Source organism: Phyllobates terribilis, unplaced genomic scaffold (assembly GCF_046119375.1).
Source record: "Phyllobates terribilis strain yellow unplaced genomic scaffold, ASM4611937v1 Scaffold_12__6_contigs__length_324123572, whole genome shotgun sequence".
Classification (NCBI taxonomy): domain Eukaryota; kingdom Metazoa; phylum Chordata; class Amphibia; order Anura; family Dendrobatidae; genus Phyllobates; species Phyllobates terribilis.
In genome coordinates this window covers 312369210-312393928 of record NW_027362772.1, presented here as the reverse complement: position 1 = coordinate 312393928, position 24719 = coordinate 312369210, and the positions used below count along the sequence as shown (strand labels likewise).

Here is a 24719-nt window from a genome sequence, read left to right as displayed (position 1 = left end):
AGTAGCCACCTTTTGCTTTGATGACTGCTTTGCACACTCTTGGCATTCTCTTGATGAGCTTCAAGAGGTAGTCACCGGAAATGGTCTTCCAACAATCTTGAAGGAGTTCCCAGAGATGCTTAGCACTTGTTGGCCCTTTTGCCTTCACTCTGCGGTCCAGCTCACCCCAAACCATCTCGATTGGGTTCAGGTCTGGTGACTGTGGAGGCCAGGTCATCTGGCGTAGCCCCCCATCACTCTCCTTCTTGGTCAAATAGCCCTTACACAGCCTGGAGGTGTTTGGGGTCATTGTCCTGTTGAAAAATAAATGATGGTCCAACTAAACGCAAACCGGATGGAATAGCATGCCGCTGCAAGATGCTGTGGTAGCCATGCTGGTTCAGTATGCCTTCAATTTTGAATAAATTCCCAACAGTGTCACCAGCAAAGCCCCCCCACACCATCACACCTCCTCCTCCATGCTTCACGGTGGGAACCAGGCATGTAGAGTCCATCCGTTCACCTTTTCTGCGTCGCACAAAGACACGGTGGTTGGAACCAAAGATCTCAAATTTGGACTCATCAGACCAAAGCACAGATTTCCACTGGTCTAATGTCCATTCCTTGTGTTCTTTAGCCCAAAGAAGTCTCTTCTGCTTGTTGCCTGTCCTTAGCAGTGGTTTCCTAGCAGCTATTTTACCATGAAGGCCTGCTGCACAAAGTCTCCTCTTAACAGTTGTTGTAGAGATGTGTCTGCTGCTAGAACTCTGTGTGTCATTGACCTGGTCTCTAATCTGAGCTGCTGTTAACCTGTGATTTCTGAGGCTGGTGACTCGGATAAACTTATCCTCAGAAGCAGAGGTGACTCTTGGTCTTCCTTTCCTGGGGCGGTCATCATGTGAGCCAGTTTCTTTGTAGCGATTTTTGGTTTTTGCAACTGCACTTGGGGACACTTTTAAAGTTTGCCCAATTTTTCGCACTGACTGACCTTCATTTCTTAAAGTAATGATGGCCACTCGTTTTTCTTTACTTAGCTGCTTTTTTCTTGCCAGAATACAAATTCTAACAGTCTATTCAGTAGGACTATCAGCTGTGTATCCACCTGACTTCTGCACAACACAACTGATGGTCCCAACCCCATTTATAAGGCAAGAAATCCCACTTATTAAACCTGACAGGGCACACCTGTGAAGTGAAGACCATTTCCGGTGACTACCTCTTGAAGCTCATCAAGGGAATGCCAAGAGTGTGCAAAGCAGTCATCAAAGCAAAAGGTGACTACTTTGAAGAACCTAGAATATAAGACATATTTTCAGTTGTTTCACACTTTTTTGTTAAGTATATAATTCCACATCTGTTAATTCATAGTTTTGATGCCTTCAGTGTGAATGTACAATTTTCATAGTCATGAAAATACAGAAAAATCTTTAAATGAGAAGGTGTGTCCAAACTTTTGGTCTGTACTGTATATCTGCAGGTGGAGCAGAATATGAAATAATACACTGACTCTTCCACTGAGGAGCTTGGGATCAATTCTCAGAGCAATCACTAGGGGGCGACCAAGACTGGAGAATACGCAGCTCATCAGCACCAGGCTGAGATACGCTCAGATGCACCAACATGACACCAACAAATTCTGCAGCGCAGTACAGGGATTAAACAGAAAACATGTTGATCAGAGCGATCGGTCATTACCTGTCAATCTCCTGCGGTACGTGGAAATGTGGAGTGAGCGCCAGCGTCTGCATCAGCAGCAGCTCTGGATAAGGGAATCACAAGGTCAACAACATCATAATATGGTGGAGATTAGAGTTAAATACTGGAGCCGTAATGGTATCAGATAATACCGCAATATACACTAATCATATAATAATCCCAGACGCTCCTGGAGGAAAACGCCCAACAGTGAGCACATCGCACTGTCACTCAAATAATAAACTTTTCAGTACTCATGTAATACTGCCGCCATATAGGGGCCACATAATAGTGCCGTACATTGTACATATATAACATAGTACTGCCGCCATATAGGGGCCACATAATAGTGCCGTACATTGTACATATATAACATAGTACTGCCGCCATATAGGGGCCACATAATAGTGCCGTACATTGTACATATATAACATAGTACTGCCGCCATATAGGGGCCACATAATAGTGCCGTACATTGTACATATGTAACATAGTACTGCCGCCCATAGGGGCCACATAATAGTGCCGTACATTGTACATATATAACATAGTACTGCCGCCCATAGGGGCCACATAATAGTGCCGTACATTGTACATATATAACATAGTACTGCCGCCATACAGAGACCACATAATAGTGCCGTACATTGTACATATGTAACATAGTACTGCCACCATACAGGGGCCACATAATAGTGCCGTACACTGTACATATATAACATAGTACTGCCGCCATACAGGGACCACATAATACTGCCGTACATTGTACATAAGGAACATAGTACTGTCGCCATACAGGGACCACATGATAGTGCCGTACATTGTACATATGGAACATAGTACTGCCGCCATACAGGGGCCACATAATAGTGCCGTACATTGTACATATATAACATAGTACTGCCGCCCAGAGGGTCCACATAATAGTGCCGTACATTGTACATATATAACATATAGTACTGCCGCCCAGAGGGACCACATAATACTGCCGTACATTGTACATATGGAACATAGTACTGCTGCCATACAGGCCCATATAATAGTGCCGTACATTGTACATATGGAACATAGTACTGCCGCCATACAGGGGCCACATAATAGTGCCGTACATTATACATATGTAACATAGTATTGCCGCCATACAGGGGCCACATAATAGTGCCGTACACTGTACATATATAACATAGTACTGCCGCCATACAGACACCACATAATAGTGCCGTACATTGTACATATGGAACATAGTACTGCCGCCATACAGGGAACACATAATAGTGTCGTACATTGTACATATGTAACATAGTACTGCCGCCCATAGGGACCACATAATAGTGCCGTACATTGTACATATGTAACATAGTACTGCCGCCCATAGGGGCCACATAATAGTGCCGTACATTGTACATGTATAACATAGTACTGCCGCCATATAGGGACCACATAATAGTGCCGTACGTTATACATATGTAACATAGTACTGCCGCCATACAGGGGCCACATAATAGTGCCGTACATTCTACATATGGAACATAGTACTGCTGCCATACAGGGACCACATAATACTGCCGTACATTGTACATATGTAACATAGTACTGCCACCATAGAGGGGCCACATGATAGTGCCGTACACTGTACATATATAACATAGTACTGCCGCCATACAGGGACCACATAATAGTGGCGTACATTACACATATGTAACATAGTACTGCCACCATACAGGGGCCACATAATAGTGACGTACATTGTACATATATAACATAGTACTGCCGCCATACAGGGGCCACATAATAGTGCCGTACATTGTACATATATAACATAGTACTGCCGCCATACAGGGACCACATAATAGTGGCGTACATTACACATATGTAACATAGTACTGCCACCATACAGGTGCCACATAAGAGTTCCGTACATTGTACATATGGAACATAGTACTGCCGCCATACAGGGGCCACATAATAGTGACGTACATTGTACATATATAACATAGTACTGCCGCCATACAGGGGCCACATAATAGTGCCGTACACTGTACATATATAACATAGTACTGCCGCCATACAGGGACCACATAATAGTGGCGTACATTACACATATGTAACATAGTACTGCCACCATACAGGGGCCACATAATAGTGCCGTACATTGTACATATGGAACATAGTACTGCCGCCATACAGGGACCACATAATAGTGCCGTACATTGTACATATATAACATAGTACTGCCGCCATACAGGGGCCACATGATAGTGCCGTACACTGTACATATATAACATAGTACTGCCGCCATACAGGGGCCATATAATAGTGCCCTACATTGTACATATGTAACATAGTACTGCCGCCATATAGGGACCACATAATAGTGCCGTACACTGTACATATATAACATAGTACTGCCGCCATACAGGGGCCACATGATAGTGCCGTACACTGTACATATATAACATAGTACTGCCGCCATACAGGGGCCATATAATAGTGTCGTACATTGTACATATGGAACATAGTACTGCCGCCATACAGGGGCCACAGATAGTGCCGTACATTGTACATATATAACATAGTACTGCCGCCATACAGGGGCCACATGATAGTGCCGTACATTGTACATATATAACATAGTACTGCCGCCATACAGGGGCCACATAATAGTGCCGTACATTGTACATATGTAACATAGTACTGCCGCCATACAGGGGCCACATAATAGTGCCGTACACTGTACATATATAACATAGTACTGCCGCCATACAGGGGCCACATAATAGTGCCGTACATTGTACATATGTAACATAGTACTGCCGCCATACAGGGGCCACATAATAGTGCCGTACATTGTACATATGGAACATAGTACTGCCGCCATACAGGGGCCACAGATAGTGCCGTACATTGTACATATATAACATAGTACTGCCGCCATACAGGGGCCACATGATAGTGCCGTACATTGTACATATATAACATAGTACTGCCGCCATACAGGGGCCACATAATAGTGCCGTACATTGTACATATATAACATAGTACTGCCGCCATACAGGGGCCACATAATAGTGCCGTACACTGTACATATATAACATAGTACTGCCGCCATACAGGGGCCACATAATAGTGCCGTACATTGTACATATGTAACATAGTACTGCCGCCATACAGGGGCCACATAATAGTGCCGTACATTGTACATATGTAACATAGTACTGCCGCCATACAGGGGCCACAGATAGTGCCGTACATTGTACATATGTAACATAGTACTGCCGCCATACAGGGGCCACATAATAGTGCCGTACATTGTACATATGGAACATAGTACTGCCGTCATAGAGGGGCCACATAATAGTGCCGTACATTGTACATATGGAACATAGTACTGCCACCATACAGGGGCCACATAATAGTGCCGTACACTGTACATATATAACATAGTACTGCCGCCATACAGGGGCCACATAATAGTGACGTACATTGTACATATATAACATAGTACTGCCGCCATACAGTGACCACATAATAGTGCCGTACACTGTACATATATAACATAGTACTGCCGCCATACAGGGGCCACATAATAGTGACGTACATTGTACATATATAACATAGTACTGCCACCATACAGGGGCCACATAATAGTGCCGTACATTGTACATATGGAACATAGTACTGCCGCCATACAGGGGCCACAGATAGTGCCGTACATTGTACATATATAACATAGTACTGCCGCCATACAGTGACCACATAATAGTGCCGTACACTGTACATATATAACATAGTACTGCCGCCATACAGGGGCCACATAATAGTGCCGTACACTGTACATATATAACATAGTACTGCCGCCATACAGGGGCCACATAATAGTGACGTACATTCTACATATATAACATAGTACTGCCACCATACAGGGGCCACATAATAGTGCCGTACATTGTACATATGGAACATAGTACTGCCGCCATACAGGGGCCACATAATAGTGCCGTACACTGTACATATATAACATAGTACTGCCGCCATACAGGGGCCACATAATAGTGACGTACATTCTACATATATAACATAGTACTGCCACCATACAGGGGCCACATAATAGTGACGTACATTGTACATATGGAACATAGTACTGCCGCCATACAGGGGCCACATAATAGTGCCATACATTGTGCATATATAACATAGTACTGCCACCATACAGGGGCCACATAATAGTGCCGTACATTGTACATATGGAACATAGTACTGCCGCCATACAGGGGCCACATAATAGTGACGTACATTGTACATATATAACATAGTACTGCCGCCATACAGGGGCCACATAATAGTGCCGTACACTGTACATATATAACACAGTACTGCCGCCATACAGGGGCCACATAATAGTGCCGTACACTGTACATATATAACATAGTACTGCCGCCATACAGGGGCCACATAATAGTGCCGTACATTGTACATATATAACATAGTACTGCCACCATACAGAGACCACATAATAGTGCCGTACATTGTACATATATAACATAGTACTGCCGCCATACAGGGGCCACATAATAGTGACGTACATTGTACATATATAACATAGTACTGCCACCATACAGGGGCCACATAATAGTGCCGTACATTGTACATATGTAACATAGTACTGCCGCCATACAGGGGCCACATAATAGTGCCGTACACTGTACATATATAACATAGTACTGCCGCCATACAGGGGCCACATAATAGTGCCGTACATTGTACATATGGAACATAGTACTGCCGCCATACAGGGGCCACATGATAGTGCCGTACATTGTAAATAAGTTGACGTACTATATCCTTTCATATACAGTATATATTAGTACAGTGCCCCCCGTGCCGGTGCAGTAGGGGGCGCTACCCCCGATATCTCACCGTCTCCTTTGGCGCCGTATGGCAGGCTGTACCTGGAGCGGTTTTCTGCCCAGAAATAATCACTGATCTGCAGAAAGATTCTGTGATTTCTGGAGAAACTGAAATAAATCAGGAGAAAAGTGATAGAATCCTGGTAACATGAGCGGTGGTCCCGGGGTAGACCGGAGTGGGGGCCCAACCTAATACCAATAGCATATCCTAATACTGCATGATAATATCGCAGGACCACAGTGCTATCGAGTACCCCAATATACCGCTATCCAGAGTCTGGGGCCCACCACAACCACTAGGGAAGAAGTGTAGAGCAGCCCCATATGGGAAGCCCACCCTCCAACAGTGGGGGGCCAAGTGTGCCCGCTGCTGACCGACGGCCCCGGCGGGTGACGGATATTGCGGATACCCACGCGGGAATTATGGCGGCCGCCTTGGCTGCAACTTCTCCCACTTTGCAGGAATTTCGGCCATGATTCTTGTACAATGGCCTGAAAGGAAGGAGACAAAGGCCATAGATGACAATAGGTGTGTGGGGAGCGACGCTGCCCCCTACAGGACAATGCCCAACAATCGCATCAATGTTTACCTGATTGTATCAGAATCTGCGCTTGTATAAAACAAGATACAGAAGAATGTAACAACCGACAGGAAGAGCTCCAAGACCACCAAACCTGCAACATCGAGAGGGGGTTACCGACAGTACCGCACAGGATGGGATTAGATACAGCTCAGCCGACAGTACCACACAGGATGGGATTAGATACACAGCTCAGCAGACAGTATCACACAGGATAGGATTAGATACACGGCTCAGCAGACAGTATCACACAGGATAGGATTAGATACAGCTCAGCCGACAGTACCACACAGGATGGGATTAGATACACGGCTCAGCAGACAGTATCACACAGGAGAGGATTAGATACAGCTCATCAGACAGTATCACACAGGATAGGATTAGATACACGGCTCAGCAGACAGTATCACACAGGATAGGATTAGATACACGGCTCAGCAGACAGTATCACACAGGATGGGATTAGATACACGGCTCAGCAGACAGTATCACACAGGATGGGATTAGATACAGCTCAGCAGACAGTATCACACAGGATAGGATTAGATACACGGCTCAGCAGACAGTATCACACAGGATAGGATTAGATACACGGCTCAGCAGACAGTATCACACAGGATAGGATTAGATACACGGCTCAGCAGACAGTATCACACAGGATAGGATTAGATACACGGCTCAGCAGACAGTATCACACAGGAGAGGATTAGATACACGGCTCAGCAGACAGTATCACACATGATAGGATTAGATACACGGCTCAGCAGTCAGTATCACACAGGATAGGATTAGATACACGGCTCAGCAGACAGTATCACACAGGATAGGATTAGATACACGGCTCAGCAGACAGTATCACACAGGATGGGATTAGATACACGGCTCAGCAGACAGTATCACACAGGATAGGATTAGATACACGGCTCAGCAGACAGCATCACACAGGATGGGATTAGATACACGGCTCAGCAGACAGTATCACACAGGATGGGATTAGATACAGCTCAGCAGACAGTATCACACAGGATAGGATTAGATACACGGCTCAGCAGACAGTATCACACAGGATAGGATTAGATACACGGCTCAGCAGACAGTATCACACAGGATAGGATTAGATACACGGCTCAGGAGACAGTATCACACAGGATAGGATTAGATACACAGCTCAGCAGACAGTATCACACAGGAGAGGATTAGATACACGGCTCAGCAGACAGTATCACACAGAATAGGATTAGATACACGGCTCAGCAGACAGTATCACACAGGATAGGATTAGATACACGGTTCAGCAGACAGTATCACACAGGATAGGATTAGATACACGGCTCAGCAGACAGTATCACACAGGAGAGGATTAGATACACGGCTCAGCAGACAGTATCACACAGGATAGGATTAGATACACGGCTCAGCAAACAGTATCACACAGGATAGGATTAGATACACGGCTCAGCAGACAGTATCACACAGGAGAGGATTAGATACACGGCTCAGCAGACAGTATCACACAGGATAGGATTAGATACACGGCTCAGCAGACAGTATCACACAGGAGAGGATTAGATACATGGCTCAGCAGACAGTATCACACAGGAGAGGATTAGATACACGGCTCAGCAGACAGTATCACACAGGAGAGGATTAGATACACGGCTCAGCAGACAGTATCACACAGGAGAGGATTAGATACACGGCTCAGCAGACAGTATCACACAGGATAGGATTAGATACACGGCTCAGCAGACAGTATCACACAGGAGAGGATTAGATACACGGCTCAGCAGACAGTATCACACAGTATAGGATTAGATACACAGCTCAGCAGACAGTATCACACAGGAGAGGATTAGATACACGGTTCAGCAGACAGTATCACACAGGAGAGGATTAGATACACGGCTCAGCAGACAGTATCACACAGAATAGGATTAGATACACGGCTCAGCAGACAGTATCACACAGGATAGGATTAGATACACGGTTCAGCAGACAGTATCACACAGGATAGGATTAGATACACGGCTCAGCAGACAGTATCACACAGGAGAGGATTAGATACACGGCTCAGCAGACAGTATCACACAGAATAGGATTAGATACACGGCTCAGCAGACAGTATCACACAGGATAGGATTAGATACACGGCTCAGCAAACAGTATCACACAGGATAGGATTAGATACACGGCTCAGCAGACAGTATCACACAGGAGAGGATTAGATACACGGCTCAGCAGACAGTATCACACAGGATAGGATTACATACACGGCTCATCAGACAGTATCACACAGGAGAGGATTAGATACACGGCTCAGTCTCTCTGGAAATGATTTTATGATAAAATATGGATCATCAGATGATGGGGGTTGTAGTGCGGAGATGGAGGAGAGCAGGCGCTGTGCATTTCCACGAAGCCTCCGTGACCCCGTGACTATATGACTGCTCCATAGTGGATGATAACGGCTGCTGTAACTAGATATGATGCCCTGGCTGATAGAGGAGGACAGTAGCTCACAGAGCTTGCGCAGGTCGGATCTCCGCATGTTTGCCGGTCGCGGCTTGCTGCAGACGTTCTCGCCGTCGAAAACTGGTTGAATGTTCTCACTGATAAGGAAATGGCGCGATCATCTGCGACATCTGAAGGAAACACAATGTAAATCGTCCTTTATGTGTGATATCATCAGACTTCTGCCGCAGATCTATTAAAGGGCCAGAGCACGCACTTGTGCAAGCAGGAGCAACCCCCCATCCTAGGAGACCCCACATCATGTTGGGGGTCGCCTCCTCAGTGATAAACTGGGTTATCCCTTTCACCAAGAGCAAAAATCAAGTTTGGTGTCCGCACCCTGCTGCTGGGTGCTGACCCCAATGATCCACCTGGAATATATTGATCTTGGCTCGGTGCCGCTCGCTGACTTTGCCTTTGTGTGCTCTCTGCTATTTCCTTGTACACATTCTGGTAAAAGGCAATTGCAGGACGCCATGCCAGCTTAGGTTTGGCATCGTGAAAATCTGCCGATCACAGGTGTAAAAACATGGAAATAACCGCAGTAAATTCTGCGCCGGACCCATAAAACCTGTTGGCTGCACCCAGGGGGTGAACACGCGGATTGTGAGCGGTGCACGGATCCACCGACATACTAGCGAGCCCACGCGCGGCTCCGCACCTCCACCTGCATAGCAGCAAACTGCAACTAGTGGGGTCAGAACCGGACCCCCCACCGGCTGCACACACAAGACATATTAATAATAAGGCAGACAATGAATAAAGTAACTGACGGGAAATTACCTTTTTGGGGGGCTTCTCTTCTTTCTAACTGTTGCACATTTGTCCTTCTTGGAAGATTTCAAATAATAATCGACACAATCCGACCGTGCACCGCGTCTTGTATATCTCCCCCGCCCCCAGCTTTGAAGAGACAGGGGCTTCTGTGAATAATAGATTAGTCGGGTTAGGGCCATCACCGTCACACAGGTAAGACAAGGCTCAGTGAGCAGCACCAGGAGGGAGACTGCACATTTGTGCCCACGTCATGTGGCAAGGCTCCTTAAAAGGTCGATACTGACTTTAAGGATTGCTACTTCCAACGGGTGGCGCTAGAGCTCCTGTCTTCTTTCACTCTGAAGAGACAATTTCAGAGCCGCCATCAGGGCATTACTGCCCTTACTGGTGTATGGGGCCCTGTGGGCCCTTGTTCTTCTGCTCACCGGGCCCCAGCGACAGGATTCTGCTGGTTCAGTTACAGTGAACTTGCGTCCTCGGATGCATGTTGACTTGAAATCTATTGCCGTGTGGTAAGTTAACAGCGGCCAGCCAATCGCAGGCCGGCAGCTGACATCAGCGCTCACGTCGCTGGCATATGACATCACTGTCATGCGCTGGCGATCGTGCTTCGGTGATGGGAAACCCGGGCGTCCCTTTTTTTAAAAAAAAAAAAAATTCTAGTAAAGCTACACTATGGGGGCAGGATGGAGAGACATGGGTCAGAATGGAAACGTGGGGCAGACGGGAGTTATTGGGGGCAGGATGGAGATATTGGGGGCAGGATGGAGACATTGGGGGCAGAATGGAGAGACATTGGGGGCAGGATGGAGAGACATTGGGGGTAGGACGGAGAGACATTGGGGGTAGGACGGAGAGACATTAGGGGCAAGATGGAGATAAATTGAGACATGGGGGCAGGATGGAGACATTGGGGGCAGAATGGAGACATGGGAGCAGGATGAGATAATGGGGGCACGATGGAGACAAATTAAGGCATGGGGTAGAATGGAGACAATGAGGGCAGGATGGAGACAATGAGGGCAGGATGGAGACATGGGGGCAGGATGGGACATTATTACAGTAGGAGCTAATTAAAGGATATTATTACTGCTGTGATGTATATTAGTTTTGAGGACACTGTTTTCAGTGGGGGGGTCCTGTTACTGTGCAGGGCAACACTATGTCGCTTTTTTTTCTTCATCTGATGTAGTGTAGAAGAAGGGGAAAAATTGGGGAATGTGTTCTGGAAGCTGCTCTAGATAACTATGTTATTTTATGCAGAGATGAGTCCTGGCTGGAAGAAGTGATGGCGGTCTGTGCTGGATGAACAGGAAAAGCAAAGATGAAGGATTTCAACTAGAGATGTCACCGGTGAGTCAGTGTGTTATCTGTACACTATACACTGTATACTATGTACAGCGCTCCTATGTATAATGTCACTTATGTTAATATTAGTATGGTGTTTTTTTATTAATGATCAGTATTGTAGTATTCGGTCACTATGTGGTGGTAAAATGTGATCTGATCATGGTGTGGCGGTATTTGTCCCTTGTATGTGGTATTATTCGATCACTATGTGGTGGTAATATTTGATCTGATCAAGGTGTGGCGGTATTTGTCCCTTGTATGTGATATTATTCAGTCACTATGTGGTGGTAATATGTGGTCTGGTCATGGTGTGATGGTATTTGTCCCTTGTATGTGGTATTATTCTGTCATTATGTGTGGTAATATGTGGTCTGGTCATGGTGTGGCAGTATTTGTCACTTGTATGTGGTATTATTCTGTCACTATGTGGTGGTAATATGTGATCTGATCATGGTGTGGCGGTATTTGTCTCTCATATGTGATATTATTCAGTCACTATGTGGTGGTAATATGTGGTCTGGTCATGGTGTGGCTGTATTTGTCTCTTGTATGTGGTATTATTCGATCACTATGTGGGGGTAACATGTGATCTGATCACGGTGTGGCAGTATTTGTCCCTTGTATGTGGTATTATTCTGTCATTATGTGTGGTAATATGTGGTCTGGTCATGGTGTGGCAGTATTTGTCTCTTTTATGTGGTATTATTCGGTCACTATGTGGTGGCAATATGTCATCTGGTCATGGTGTGGCAGTATTTGTCTCTTGTATGTGGTATTATTTGGTCACTATGTGGTGGTAATATGTTTTCTGGTCATGGTGTGGCGGTATTTGTCTCTTGTATGTGGTATTATTCGGTAACTATGTGGTGGTAATATATGGTCTGGTCATGGTGTGACGGTATTTGTCCCTTGTATGTGGTATTATTCGGGCACTATGTGGTGGTAATATGTGGTCTGGTCATGGTGTGATGGTATTTGTCCCTTGTATATGGTATTATTCTGTCACTATGTGGTGGTAATATATGATCTGGTCATGGTGTGATGGTAGTTGTCCCTTGTATGTGGTATTATTTGATAACTATGTGGTGGTAATATGTGGTCCAGCCATGGTGTGACGGTATTTGTCCCTTGTCTATGGTATTATTCTGTCACTATGTGGTGGTAATATATGATCTGGTCATGGTGTGATGGTAGTTGTCCCTTGTATGTGGTATTATTTGGTCACTATGTGGTGGTAATATGTTTTCTGGTCATGGTGTGGCGGTATTTGTCTCTTGTATGTGGTATTATTCGGTAACTATGTGGTGGTAATATATGGTCTGGTCATGGTGTGATGGTATTTGTCCCTTGTATGTGGTATTATTCGGTCACTATGTGGTGGTAATATGTGGTCCAGCCATGGTGTGACGGTATTTGTCTGTTGTACGTGATATTATTGGTCATTTTAAAAAATGTATGTGACACATTCCCTTAAATAAAAATAAATAAAACTATACCTATAAAGAGTATTGGGTATTATAAAAAAATTTAATAGGTTAGAGTAGAGTAGGGCCCGGCCTGAAGAGTCTCCTTGTTGTGGTGGCAACTTAAAAAATCTTTTGGCAAAAACAAAAGCTGATGGCTATGTATGTGATTTGTTTCAATGAGAACGGTTAATGTGTAATTGGTGAGAACGTGGTGCAAAAAGTTTAGTTTTTCCAAAAGTGGGCGGTGGGACTGTGGAAGGTTCAAGGGATGGAGGTGGAGCTGGGGTGGAGCCTGGGCGGAGTCTAAAGGGAGCCCAAAACTTTTTTGCCAGTATGGGGCTCCGAAATTCCTGGTGGCAGGCGTGGACAATTTGCATGCCTAAAAAGAAGGGACTCCACCAGAACGAAGACCAAATGGAGGTCAAAGTGTTTGATTGTACTCTATGGTTGCAGTGGGGTCCTGCTATAAACCTTACACTGTGGCTCCTATCGCTGAGCGGGAGCAGCACCTCCTCGGCGGTTCTCTCCTGCACTGGGGAGAAAACTTCTGCCGGTCACTTCCCCAATCAGGGTCGGCACTGGAGGGCAGAGAGGGGAGCAGCATTCGTGTCCTTGCTTCTTCAGCCGTGCAGCGCTACCACGTTCATTATCGCCACTCCACACCTAAAAAGACAATGATTTTGCTATGAAGACTGGTGAATGGCAGGGGAGAGTTTTTTTTTTTTTAAATCTGCCCCTGTGATGTGGCGCCACCTCCCACAGCGCAGGACCCCGAGTGCCTGGTGGAAAATACACCCATGGGAACAAATAACTACACCGAAGAATGAAAATCAGTGCACAATACAGTGACCAAACAATACAACAATGTAACGATGTGCGCAAAATACCACTATAAAGTGACGAAACAATATAAGAATGTCACAATGTGCCTAAAGCATGCCACTATACAGTGACCAAATATTACGAAATACCCAATACCATGACACCATTCACAAACAATTCGAGCGTACAATACCACTATAGACTGCCCGAATATCATCCATCCATAACGTCGTCTAGTCACGATGCTAGACAATATTTCAATAATGCTACCATGCAATTGTTACGGATCCGGGTGGTGGAACCTCTGTGCTGCGGTGCAACGAGGGACCAGAGGGGCGTAACTAGGTATCAACTCGGACTGACCTAGGTCGCACGGCCGCTCAATCGACTCCATAAACCAGGGAAGGACCGAGGAGAGGGACCAGGTGCTACTCTGGACCAGTCCTTGTATGAGAGCAGGTGACTCCCACGGGTCAGAAGGCAGGGACTGACCGGTACAGCAGATGAGCACGGCAGGCAGGCTGATGGGTGATCCGGGAAGACGGACTGGCAGACACCACGGGTAAGTAGTAGGCACGGCAGGTAACTGGTATGTTATCCGGGTAGGCAGGCAAGCCTGGCCCATAGACAGACTGGCGGGTTAGGACCGTAGGCAGACCGTCGGGCTGGAGAGTGTACTTGGCTGGCGGACACAGGTAGTCAGGCTGGCGGACTGGACTGGTAGTCAGGCTGGCGGACTGGACTAATAGTCAGGCTGGCGGACTGGATTGGTAGTCAGGCTGGCGGACTGGACTGGAAGTCAGGCTGGTGGACTGGACTGGTAGTCAGGCTGGCGGACTGGACTGGTAGTCAGGCTAGCAGCGGGACCTGAGGGCTGAAACAGAGTTTAGAACACAGAGCTACAACCTTACACGGGCATCTCCATTTTGGAGGAGGTGCCTTTTATATGAGAGGTCCTCCGGCCATTGGCCGGGGACTCCTTAGGACGGCGCGCGTGGCCTTTTTAAGAGGGAGTGAGGGAGCGCGCGCGTGCGCGCCCTAAGCACAGTGCTCGGGAAGCTGCGAGCGCCGGCAGCAGCAGCAGGAGTGCCGGAAGACGCCGGGCCCGGAGCGTGGCAGTAAGGGGGACGGCGTTTCTGCCTGTCAGGGGGCAGAGACGTCGATGCTACAGTACCCCCCCCCCTTTACGCCCCCTCTTCTTTAGGTCCGAAAGCATTTTTTCAAGAAGAAGCGGGGCGTGGATGTTCTCCCTGGGTTCCCAAGTTCTCTCCTCTGGGCCAAACCCCTTCCAATCCACCAGAAAAAAAGGTTTTTCCTCTTACCCTCTTGGTGGCCAGAATGTTCTCTACCTCATAGACGTCCTCAGTGGAGACGGGAGCTGGGGAGGTACCTGGATCGTCGGAAAAAGAATTAAGAATAACCAGTTTGAGGAGAGATACGTGGAAGGAGTTGGGAATCCGTAAGGTGGCCGGGAGTTTTAACTTGTAGGCCACTGGATTGATTTGCTTGAGGACTTCAAATGGACCGATGAACCGTGGTGGACCCAACTTATAGGAATGTATTTTGAGACTAACATGTTTGGAGGAGAGCTAACCTTGTCTCCCGGACGGAATTGAGGCGGATCCAGACATCTCTTATCAGCATGCTTCTTCATCCGCTCGGAGGATTGAAGAAGTGCGGATCTAGTGTCCTCCCAAATGGTGGAAAATTCGCTGACCAGAGACTCCGCGGCAGGATTGTCCACTGAAGCGGAGACAGGAGACAGAATCTGGGGGTGTTGACCGTAGACCACAATGAAAGGGGACTTGAAAGAAGATTCGCTCTCATGGTTATTATAGGAGAACTCGGCCCGTGGTAGGAGCTCCACCCAATCGGTATGGTGAGCGTTGACGAAGTGCCAAAGGAAGCTGGTAAGGATCTGGTTGATACGTTCCACTTGGCCATTGGACTGAGGATGATAAGCAGAGGAGAAATACAGGGAGACATCCAGCAGCTTACACGTAGCTCTCCAGAAGCGCGAAGTGAACTGGACCCCTCGATCAGACACAATGTGGAGGGGTAGGCCGTGGAGACGAAAGATGTGATGGATGAAGTCCTTAGCCATCACAGATGCAGACGGGAGACCAGGCAGAGGGATAAATTGGGCCATTTTAGAAAAGCGGTCAGCGACCACCCAAATGACAGTACAACCGGCAGAAACAGGGAGATCAGTAATAAAGTCCATAGCAATGTGTTGCCACGGGGCAGCAGGTACGGGAAGAGGCAGGAGACGGCCGGCTGGAAGACGTCTGGGAACCTTGTTGCAGGCACAGGATTAACAGGCCGTGACGAAGTCTACAACATCCTTGCGCAGGGAAGGCCACCAGTAATGCCAGGTAATGAGCAGGAAGGTCCTCCGCTGGCCAGCATGGCCGGCTAGTTTAGATGAATGACCCCAGTGAAGAACCTTCTTATGATCCGGAACCGCTACAAACGTCTTACCGGGTGGGAGACGAGACAGGTCCAAGGGAGCCACATTCATCACTTTGGAGGGATCGATGACATGCATAGGCTCCTCCTCTTGATCGGAAGACAGGAAGGATCGGAACAAAGCGTCGGCTTTAACGTTCTTGTTCGCAGGGCGGTAATGTAGGGTAAAGTTGAAACGGGCGAAGAACAAAGACCACCGGGCCTGACGCGGATTGAGTCTTTGGGCATTTTGTAGATATGCCAGGTTTTTGTGGTCAGTATAGATGACCACTGGGTGCAGAGCCCCCTGTAGCAGGTAACGCCACTCCTCCAGCGCCAATTTGATGGCTAGCAATTCTCGGTCTCCTATGGAATAGTTGCACTCGGACGAGGAGAAGAGCTTGGAGAAGAAGCCGCAGGTTACCATTCTCCCGGACGGAGATTTCCGGGTGAGCACCGCTCCGGCTCCGGAAGAGGAAGCATCAACCTCCAGAAAGAACTGTTTGTTGCAATCCGGATGGTGCAGCACTGGGGCGGAAGAGAAGGCTTGTTTTAAGGAGAGGAAGGCCTCCTCCGCTTCGTACGTGCATTCCTTAGGATTAGCTCCCTTACGGGTGAGCGCAAAGATGGGTGCTGTCCGGGAAGAGAAGTGGGGGATGAAGAGGCGGTAATAGTTAGCAAAGCCCAGGAATCTCTGAATCGCCTTCAACCCCTCCGGTCGGGGCCACTTTAAGACGGCAGAGACCTTCTCGTGGTCCATCCGTAGACCAGTCTTAGAGATAATATAGCCCAGGAATGGAAGAGAGTTCTGCTCAAAGAGGCATTTCTCAAATTTTCCATATAGGTGATTCTGCCTGAGCCTAAGCAGGACCTGATGAACATCCCTCCGGTGTGTGGGTAGATCCGGAGAGAAGACCAAGATGTCGTCCAAGTACACCACCACGCATGAATATAAGAGGTCACGGAAGATGTTGTTAACTAGTTCTTCGAAGACGGGTGGAGCATTACAGAGGCCGAAGGGCATCACACAGTATTCATAGTGGCCGTCCCGGGTATTGAATGCCGTCTTCCACTCGTCTCCTTGGCGGATCCGGACCAAGTTATACGCCCCACGAAGATCGAGCTTGGTGAAGATCTTCGCACCTTTAAGGCGGTCAAACAGCTCTTAGATGAGTGGCAGGAGGTATTTATTTTTGATAGTAATCTGGTTAAGTCCCCTATAATCGATACAGGGGCGTAGCGAGCCGTCTTTCTTTTTTACGAAGAAGAACCCAGCTCCAGCCGGGGAGGTAGATTTCTGGATGAATCCCTTAGCTAGATTTTCTTTGATGTACTCCGACATGGCCCGGGTTTCGGCCAGCGACAAGGGGTAGATACGCCCACGGGGTGGAGTGACACCGGGTACCAGGTCGATAGGGCAATCATATGGCCTATGAGGTGGCAGTGTCTCTGCCTCCTTCTTGTCGAAGACATCTGCATAGGACCAGTAAGGTGCCGGTAGACCAGGTAAATTAGCCGGAGTAGACGAAGGTCGAACTGGGTGAACTGGAACCAGGCAGGTCTCATGGCAATACTGCCCCCAACGGAGCACCTCACCGGATCGCCTTTCAAGACCTAGCAAAAGGGAGTGAGAGAGTCCAGGTAGCACATGGATGGAGATCCTCTCCGAGTGCAACATTCCCACCTGAAGGGTTACAGGCTCTGTGATGAGCAAGATGGTCACCGGAAGGAGTCTTCCATCCACGGAAGCGACTGCCAATAGTTCAGCCAGAGGTTTGATGGGAATCTGTTACTTCTCTACAAGGGACTGAGCAATGAGATTCCCAGCGGCTCCGGAATCCAGGTGGGCGGTTTCAAAGAAGGGGTTTTCTCCACAGGAAATAGAAATGGATAGAGTCAAGAATGAAGAGGATTTACTCTTGCCTAGGACGACCTCTCCGAGTGGTCATAGACACTGGAGTTTCCCGGCTTCTCCGGGCAGGAACGGATCAGATGCTCCTTACTACCACAGTAGAAACAGCTCCCCTCGGCACGGTGTGTTTCTTGGCGAGACTTGACCATCTTGGTCTGGTCGATCTGCATGGGTTCAGGCGAGCGTGCCCGGGGAGATGCAGGTTGGGAGGCAGGTTTCTGGAAAACAGGAGCAAGACGAGGAAATTTTCTCTCCCGGGTGGTCTCCTTAGCTTGTTCCAGGAAACGGATGTCAATTCGGGTTGCTAGTGACACCAGGTCATCCAGGGTGATAGGAATGTCCCGGCCGGCTAACTCGTCCTCGATCCGTCCGGAAAGACCCTCCCAGAAGGTGGACACCAGGGCCTCGTTGTTCCAGGCAAGCTCAGAAGCGAGGGTACGGAACTGTATGGCATACTGGCCCACGGTGAGACTCCCTTGGCGGAGTTGGAGCAATGAGGAGGCAGTACAAGTCCTTCGTCTGGGCTCATCGAAGACCTTTCGGAAGGCAGTGAGGAAAGCCGGAAGATCGGACACCAGGGGATCCCCTCTCTCCCATAGAGGGTTTAGCCATGCCAATGCTTCCCCGGTGAGGTGAGACATGACGAACACCACCTTGGCCCGGTCGGAGGGAAACTGATGTGCCAGTAGTTCAAAGTGCAGCGTGCACTGGTTCAGAAAACCCCGACATAAGATGGGGTCACCCCCAAAACGAGGAGGCACAGAGAGCCGGGGTCCTGAGCTGGATGCCGTGGCACTGGTAGGCAGAGGCGCCGCCGGAGCGGGTGTCGCTCGGCTCGAGGCGGACACTGGTGGGACGGACAGCGTGTCCAGGCAAGAGTTGACAGACCGCAGGTAGGTCAGGATGGTTTCCTGTTGGGATCTCTGACGAGAAACCTCCTGGTACAGGTCAGCAAGCAAAGGAGCCTGGGGGCCACCGGGTTCCATGGCCCGTGCAAACTTTTACGGATCCGGGTGGTGGAACCTCTGTGCTGCGGTGCAAGGAGGGACCAGAGGGGTGTAACTAGGTATCAACTCGAACTGACCTAGGTCGCACGGCGGTCAATCGACTCCGTGAACCAGGGAAGGACCGAGGAGAAGGACCAGGTGCTACTCTGGACCAGTCCTTGTATGAGAGCAGGTGACTCCCATGGGTCAGAAGGCAGGGACTGACCGGTACAGCAGATGAGCACGGCAGGCAGGCTGACCGGTGATCCGGGAAGACGGACTGGCAGACACCACGGGTAACTGGCAGGAGCCTCCAGGTAGGCTGGTTGGTAGGCACGGCAGGTAACTGGTACGTTTTCTGGGTAGGCAGGCAAGCTTGGCCCATAGACAGACTGGCAGGTTAGGATCGTAGGCAGACCGTCAGGCTGGCGGACTGGACTGGTAGTCAGGCTGGCGGACTGGACTGGTAGTCAGGCTAGCAGCGCGGCCTGAGGGCTGAAGCAGAGTTTAGAACACAGAGCTACAACCTTGCACGGGCACCTCCATTTTGGAGGAGGTGCCTTTTATATGAGAGGTCCTCCGGCCATTGACCGGGAACTCCTTAGGACGGCGCGCGCGGCCCCTTTAAGAGGGAGAGAGCGCGCGCCCTAAGCACAGTGCTCGGGAAGCTGCACGCGCCGGCAGCAGCGAGAGGGCCGGAAGATGACGTCTCTGCCTGTCAGGGGGCAGAGACGCCGATGCTACAGCAATTAATATTTGTGCCGTTCACAAGCCTTTGATTCCAGGTCACTTCAAGGGCGACAGTTGTGTCATGTGCAATGCAAACCCTAGCAGTCACACTCGCATGACTTCCTCCATGTTTTGCAATCTGCTAGCCGGATACCAGAAAAAGTGCCTGGAACAATATTTTGTCTGTAGAAATGTACAGCATGTGACTGTAATGCTTTTTTTTATGAAAGGCATCCTGTCCTTCAGTGAATCGAACATAACCACATTAATTTGTAGGCTGTTTCCATGTACTTATGGTGGTTCTGATGCTGCATTCATGTACGGATGGTGGTTCTGCTGTCGTTTTCATGTACTGATGGTGATTCTGGTGCTGTATTAATGTACTGATGGTGGTTCTGGTGCTGTATTGATGTACTGATGATAGTTCTCATGCTGTATTCATGCACTAATGTTGGTTCTCATGCTGTATGCATGTATACTGATGGTGGTTCTCATGCTGAATGCATGTACTGAGGTAGTTCTGGTGCTGAATTGCTGTATTCCTGTACTGATGGTGGCTCTGGTGCTATATTCCTTCATAGGAAACAGTGATTTGTTCTATACTCCACATTACTGTGCTATTAAAATGTATGGTACAAGTAATCAGATCAAGGGCGTACATAGAAATCATGGGGCCCCATAGCAGAAATTCTAATTGGGCCCATCTCCCCCCAAAAAATTAAATAATTGTTGGAGTCACAAAAGAGCATATCTCACAACTTTCCAGCCTTTACACAGTAATTTTCCTCCTGCTGAGGTCCTAGATTCCTCTTTCATTACCCCCATAAAGTATTATGCAAACAAATGTGCCCCCCCCCAAACACAGTATGATACCCCCATGGTAAATTCCTCCACATGCACAGTATAATGACCCTACTGTACCCCAATTCAACTCCCGAGGCAAAGTATCGTGACCCCAACACAGTATGATCCCCCAACTGTAACCCCCACACAGCTCTCCATGCACATTAATGGGCCTATATACAGTATAATGGCCTGCATTAGCCCTCCAAACAGTATAATGGCCCCCACACAGTATGAAGGACCCTACACAAACCTTCACACTGTATAATTGCTTGCATACAGTATAATGGACCCCCACATAGCCTTCCATATAGAATAATGCGCCCCCCATAATCCTCCATCTACTATATAATTGTCTTATCCCGTCTGTCTGTCTGTCTGTCTGTCTGTCTATCTGTCTGTCTGTCTTTCTGTCTGTCTGTCTGTCTGTCCTGGAAATCCCGCGTCGCTCATTGGTCCGGCAGCGGCCAATCAGCGCCACGGGATTTCTGAAAAAAGATGGCGGCCGTTAGCTGCTCATCTGCCGGACGGAGGTCAGCGGCGATGCAGCGGGGAGATGAGCGGCGCTAGCAGCACAACTACCCCGACCGGCGCCGCTGACCTCCATGCGTCTAACGTTGGAAGATCAGTGGCTTGGCCCTCTGATCTCCCGACAGCAAGTGTGAACGGAGGACCGGGGAGCGGCACCGCCGGTCGGGATGCTTCTGTTGTGAGCATCCGCTCATCTCCCGGCTTCTCGCACCAGAAGGAGCCGCACAGGCAGCGCCGCTCCCCGGTCCTCGCTAATACGGAGCCGCACAAGCAGCGCCGCTCCCGGGCCCACACTAATACGACGCTGATTGGTCGCGGTGGCCGGCCGCGACCAATCAGCGAGATGGGCGGCAAATTTAAACGCGGCTCTGCTGATTGGTTGCGGTGGCCGGCCGACCGCGACCAATCAGCGAGATGGGCGGCAAATTTAAACGCCGCTCTGCTGATTGGTCGCAGTGGCCGGCCGCGACCAATCAGCGAGATGGGCGGCAAATTTAAACGCCGCTCTGCTGATTGATCGCGGTGGCCGACCGCGACCAATCAGCGAGATGGGCGGCAAATTTAAACGCCGCTCTGCTGATTGGTCACGGTGGCCGGCCGGCCGCGACCAATCAGCGAGATTGGCGGCAAATTTAAACGCCGCTGTGCTGATTGGTCGCGGTGGCCGGCCGTGACCAATCAGCGAGATGGGCGGCAAATTTAAACGCCGCTTTGCTGATTAATCGCGGCCGGCCACCGCGACCAATGAGCGAGATGGGCGGCAAATTTAAACGCCGCTCAGCTGATTGGTCGCAGTGGCCGGCCGTGACCAATCAGCGAGATGGGCGGCAAATTTAAACGCCGCTCTGCTGATTGGTCACGGTGGCCGGCCGTGACCAATCAGCGAGATGGGCGGCAAATTTAAACGCCGCTCTGCTGATTGGTCGCAGCCGGCTACTGCGACCAATCAGCGAGATGGGCGGCAAATTTAAACGCCGCTCTGCTGATTGGTCACGGTGGCCGGCCGTGACCAATCAGCGAGATGGGCGGCAAATTTAAACGCCGCTCTGCTGATTGGTTGCGGCCGGCTACTGCGACCAATCAGCGAGATGGGCGGCAAATTTAAATGCCACTCTGCTGATTGGTCACGGTGGCCGGCCGTGACCAATCAGCGAGATGGGCGGCAAATTTAAACGCCGCTCTGCTGATTGGTCGCAGCCGGCCACCGCGACCAATCAGCGAGATGGGTGGCAAATTTAAACGCCGCTCTGCTGATCGGTCGCGGTGGCCGGCTACCGCGACCAATCAGCGAGATGGGCGGCAAATTTAAACGCCGCTCTGCTGATTGGTCGCAGTGGCCGACCACGACCAATCAGCGAGATGGGCGGCAAATTTAAACGCCGCTCTGCTGATTGGTCGCGGTGGCCGGCCGCGAACAATCAGCGAGATGGGCAGCACATTTAAACGCCGCTCTGCTGATTGGTCGCGGTGGCCGGCCGCGATCAATCAGCGATATAGGCTGCAAATTTAAACGCCGCTCTGCTGATTGGTCGCAGTGGCTGACCGCGACCAATCAGTGAGATTGGTGCCAAACTTAAACAGCGCTCTGCTGATTGGTTGCGGCCGCCGGCGACCGCTACCAATCAGCGATTTTGGCGCCAAATTTAAACAAGCTCTCCGGTCCTCACTAACACAGTTCGCTGATTGGTCGCGGCCGCCACCCGTGACCAATCACCTATATTGCCGCCAAATTTAAACACCGTTTTGCTGATTAGTCGCGGTTGCCGGCCGCGACCAATCAGCGATTTTGGCGCCAAATTTAAACAACGTTCTGCTGATTGCGCCCGGTCGGCCGCATACATATTCTAGAATACCCGATGCGTTAGAATCGGGCCACCATCTAGTATAGTATAATGCTCTCCCCATGGACTTCCATAGAATATAATGCATTCCCCATGGTCCATGAATATCATATAAGCAAAATCCTAGTAACAAAAACTCGAATCACGTTTCTTCAATGCACATTTAAATTGCCCTGACGGGGAGGGGAGGGGAGGGGCGCCATTTAAATGCTTACCTCTTGCAGCAGAAATGCTGGCATTGAATCTGGAAATGCAAGTAACATCTACTACATTATCTGTACTCAGAGAGTTATCACTGTGTTATCTGTGGTGTTACATAGGACTGCAGGTGACATCTACTACATTATCTGTACTCAGAGAGTTATCACTGTGTTATCTGTGCTGTTACATAGGACTGCAGGTGACATCTACTACATTATCTGTACTCAGAGAGTTATCACTGTGTTATCTGTGGTGTTACATAGGACTGCAGGTGACATCTACTACATTATCTGTATCCAGAGAGTTATCACTGTGTTATCTGTGGTGTTACATAGGACTGCAGGTGACATCTGCTACATTATCTGTACTCAGAGAGTTATCACTGTGTTATCTGTGGTGTTACATAGGACTGCAGGTGACATCTACTACATTATCTGTACTCAGAGAGTTATCACTGTGTTATCTGTGGTGTTACATAGGACTGCAGGTAACATCCACTACATTATCTGTACTCAGAGTTATCACTGTGTTATCTGTGGTGTTACATAGGACTGCAGATGACATCTACTACATTATCTGTACTCAGAGAGTTATCACTGTGTTATCTGTGGTGTTACATAGGACTGCAGGTGACATCTGCTACATTATCTGTACTCAGAGAGTTATCACTGTGTTATCTGTGGTGTTACATAGGACTGCAGGTGACATCTACTATATTATCTGTACTCAGAGAGTTATCACTGTGTTATCTATGGTGTTACATAGGACTGCAGTAACATTTACTTCGGAGTTTCCACTTGACAAACAGGTTCTATGTCACCACTATGGACAACATGTCAATGACTCGCCCCCTGGGCCGTGGGGCACTCGGATCCGGGCAATTAGGGAAACGATGGGAGTAGTAGTGGCAACCCGGTTCCGTGGCTCAGGGTGGTCAGGCCAGTGGTAGTCCGTTATATTGATTATGTCCGACTACGCCACCCGTGGATTGCGGTTATTAAGAACCGCCGCTGCATGCAGACCGCTGGGGCTGATGAGGTGTGCAGCTAGGGTAGTGTGACTCCCCACGGGAAGAGTGCGGCCCCAGGGCAGTATAGTGGATGGTGGGAGTGATGGTAGTGAGAGTCCCAGTGATGGTAG

At 48.8% G+C, this 24719-nt stretch overlaps 1 protein-coding gene across 4 annotated transcripts in view; it reads right to left on the bottom strand.

Moving 5' to 3' along the window:
• Positions 1-24719, bottom strand: part of LOC141171846 (CMP-N-acetylneuraminate-beta-galactosamide-alpha-2,3-sialyltransferase 4-like) — a 114013-nt gene that overhangs the window by 54609 nt on the left and 34685 nt on the right. For 2 of the 4 annotated variants that reach the window (XM_073655474.1, XM_073655473.1), the window contains 6 exons: positions 10457-10596; positions 9683-9804; positions 7172-7256; positions 6996-7073; positions 6592-6689; positions 1675-1738 (listed from right to left, as the gene is read on the bottom strand). In XM_073655474.1, the coding sequence (XP_073511575.1) occupies positions 1675-1738; positions 6592-6689; positions 6996-7073; positions 7172-7256; positions 9683-9710 (353 nt within the window). In that variant the 5' untranslated portion in view covers positions 9711-9804; positions 10457-10596. Of the gene's footprint in view, positions 1-1674; positions 1739-6591; positions 6690-6995; positions 7074-7171; positions 7257-9682; positions 9805-10456; positions 10597-13742; positions 13930-24719 lie in introns of all 4 variants that reach the window. The other 2 variants (XM_073655471.1, XM_073655472.1) reach the window with 2 other exon arrangements.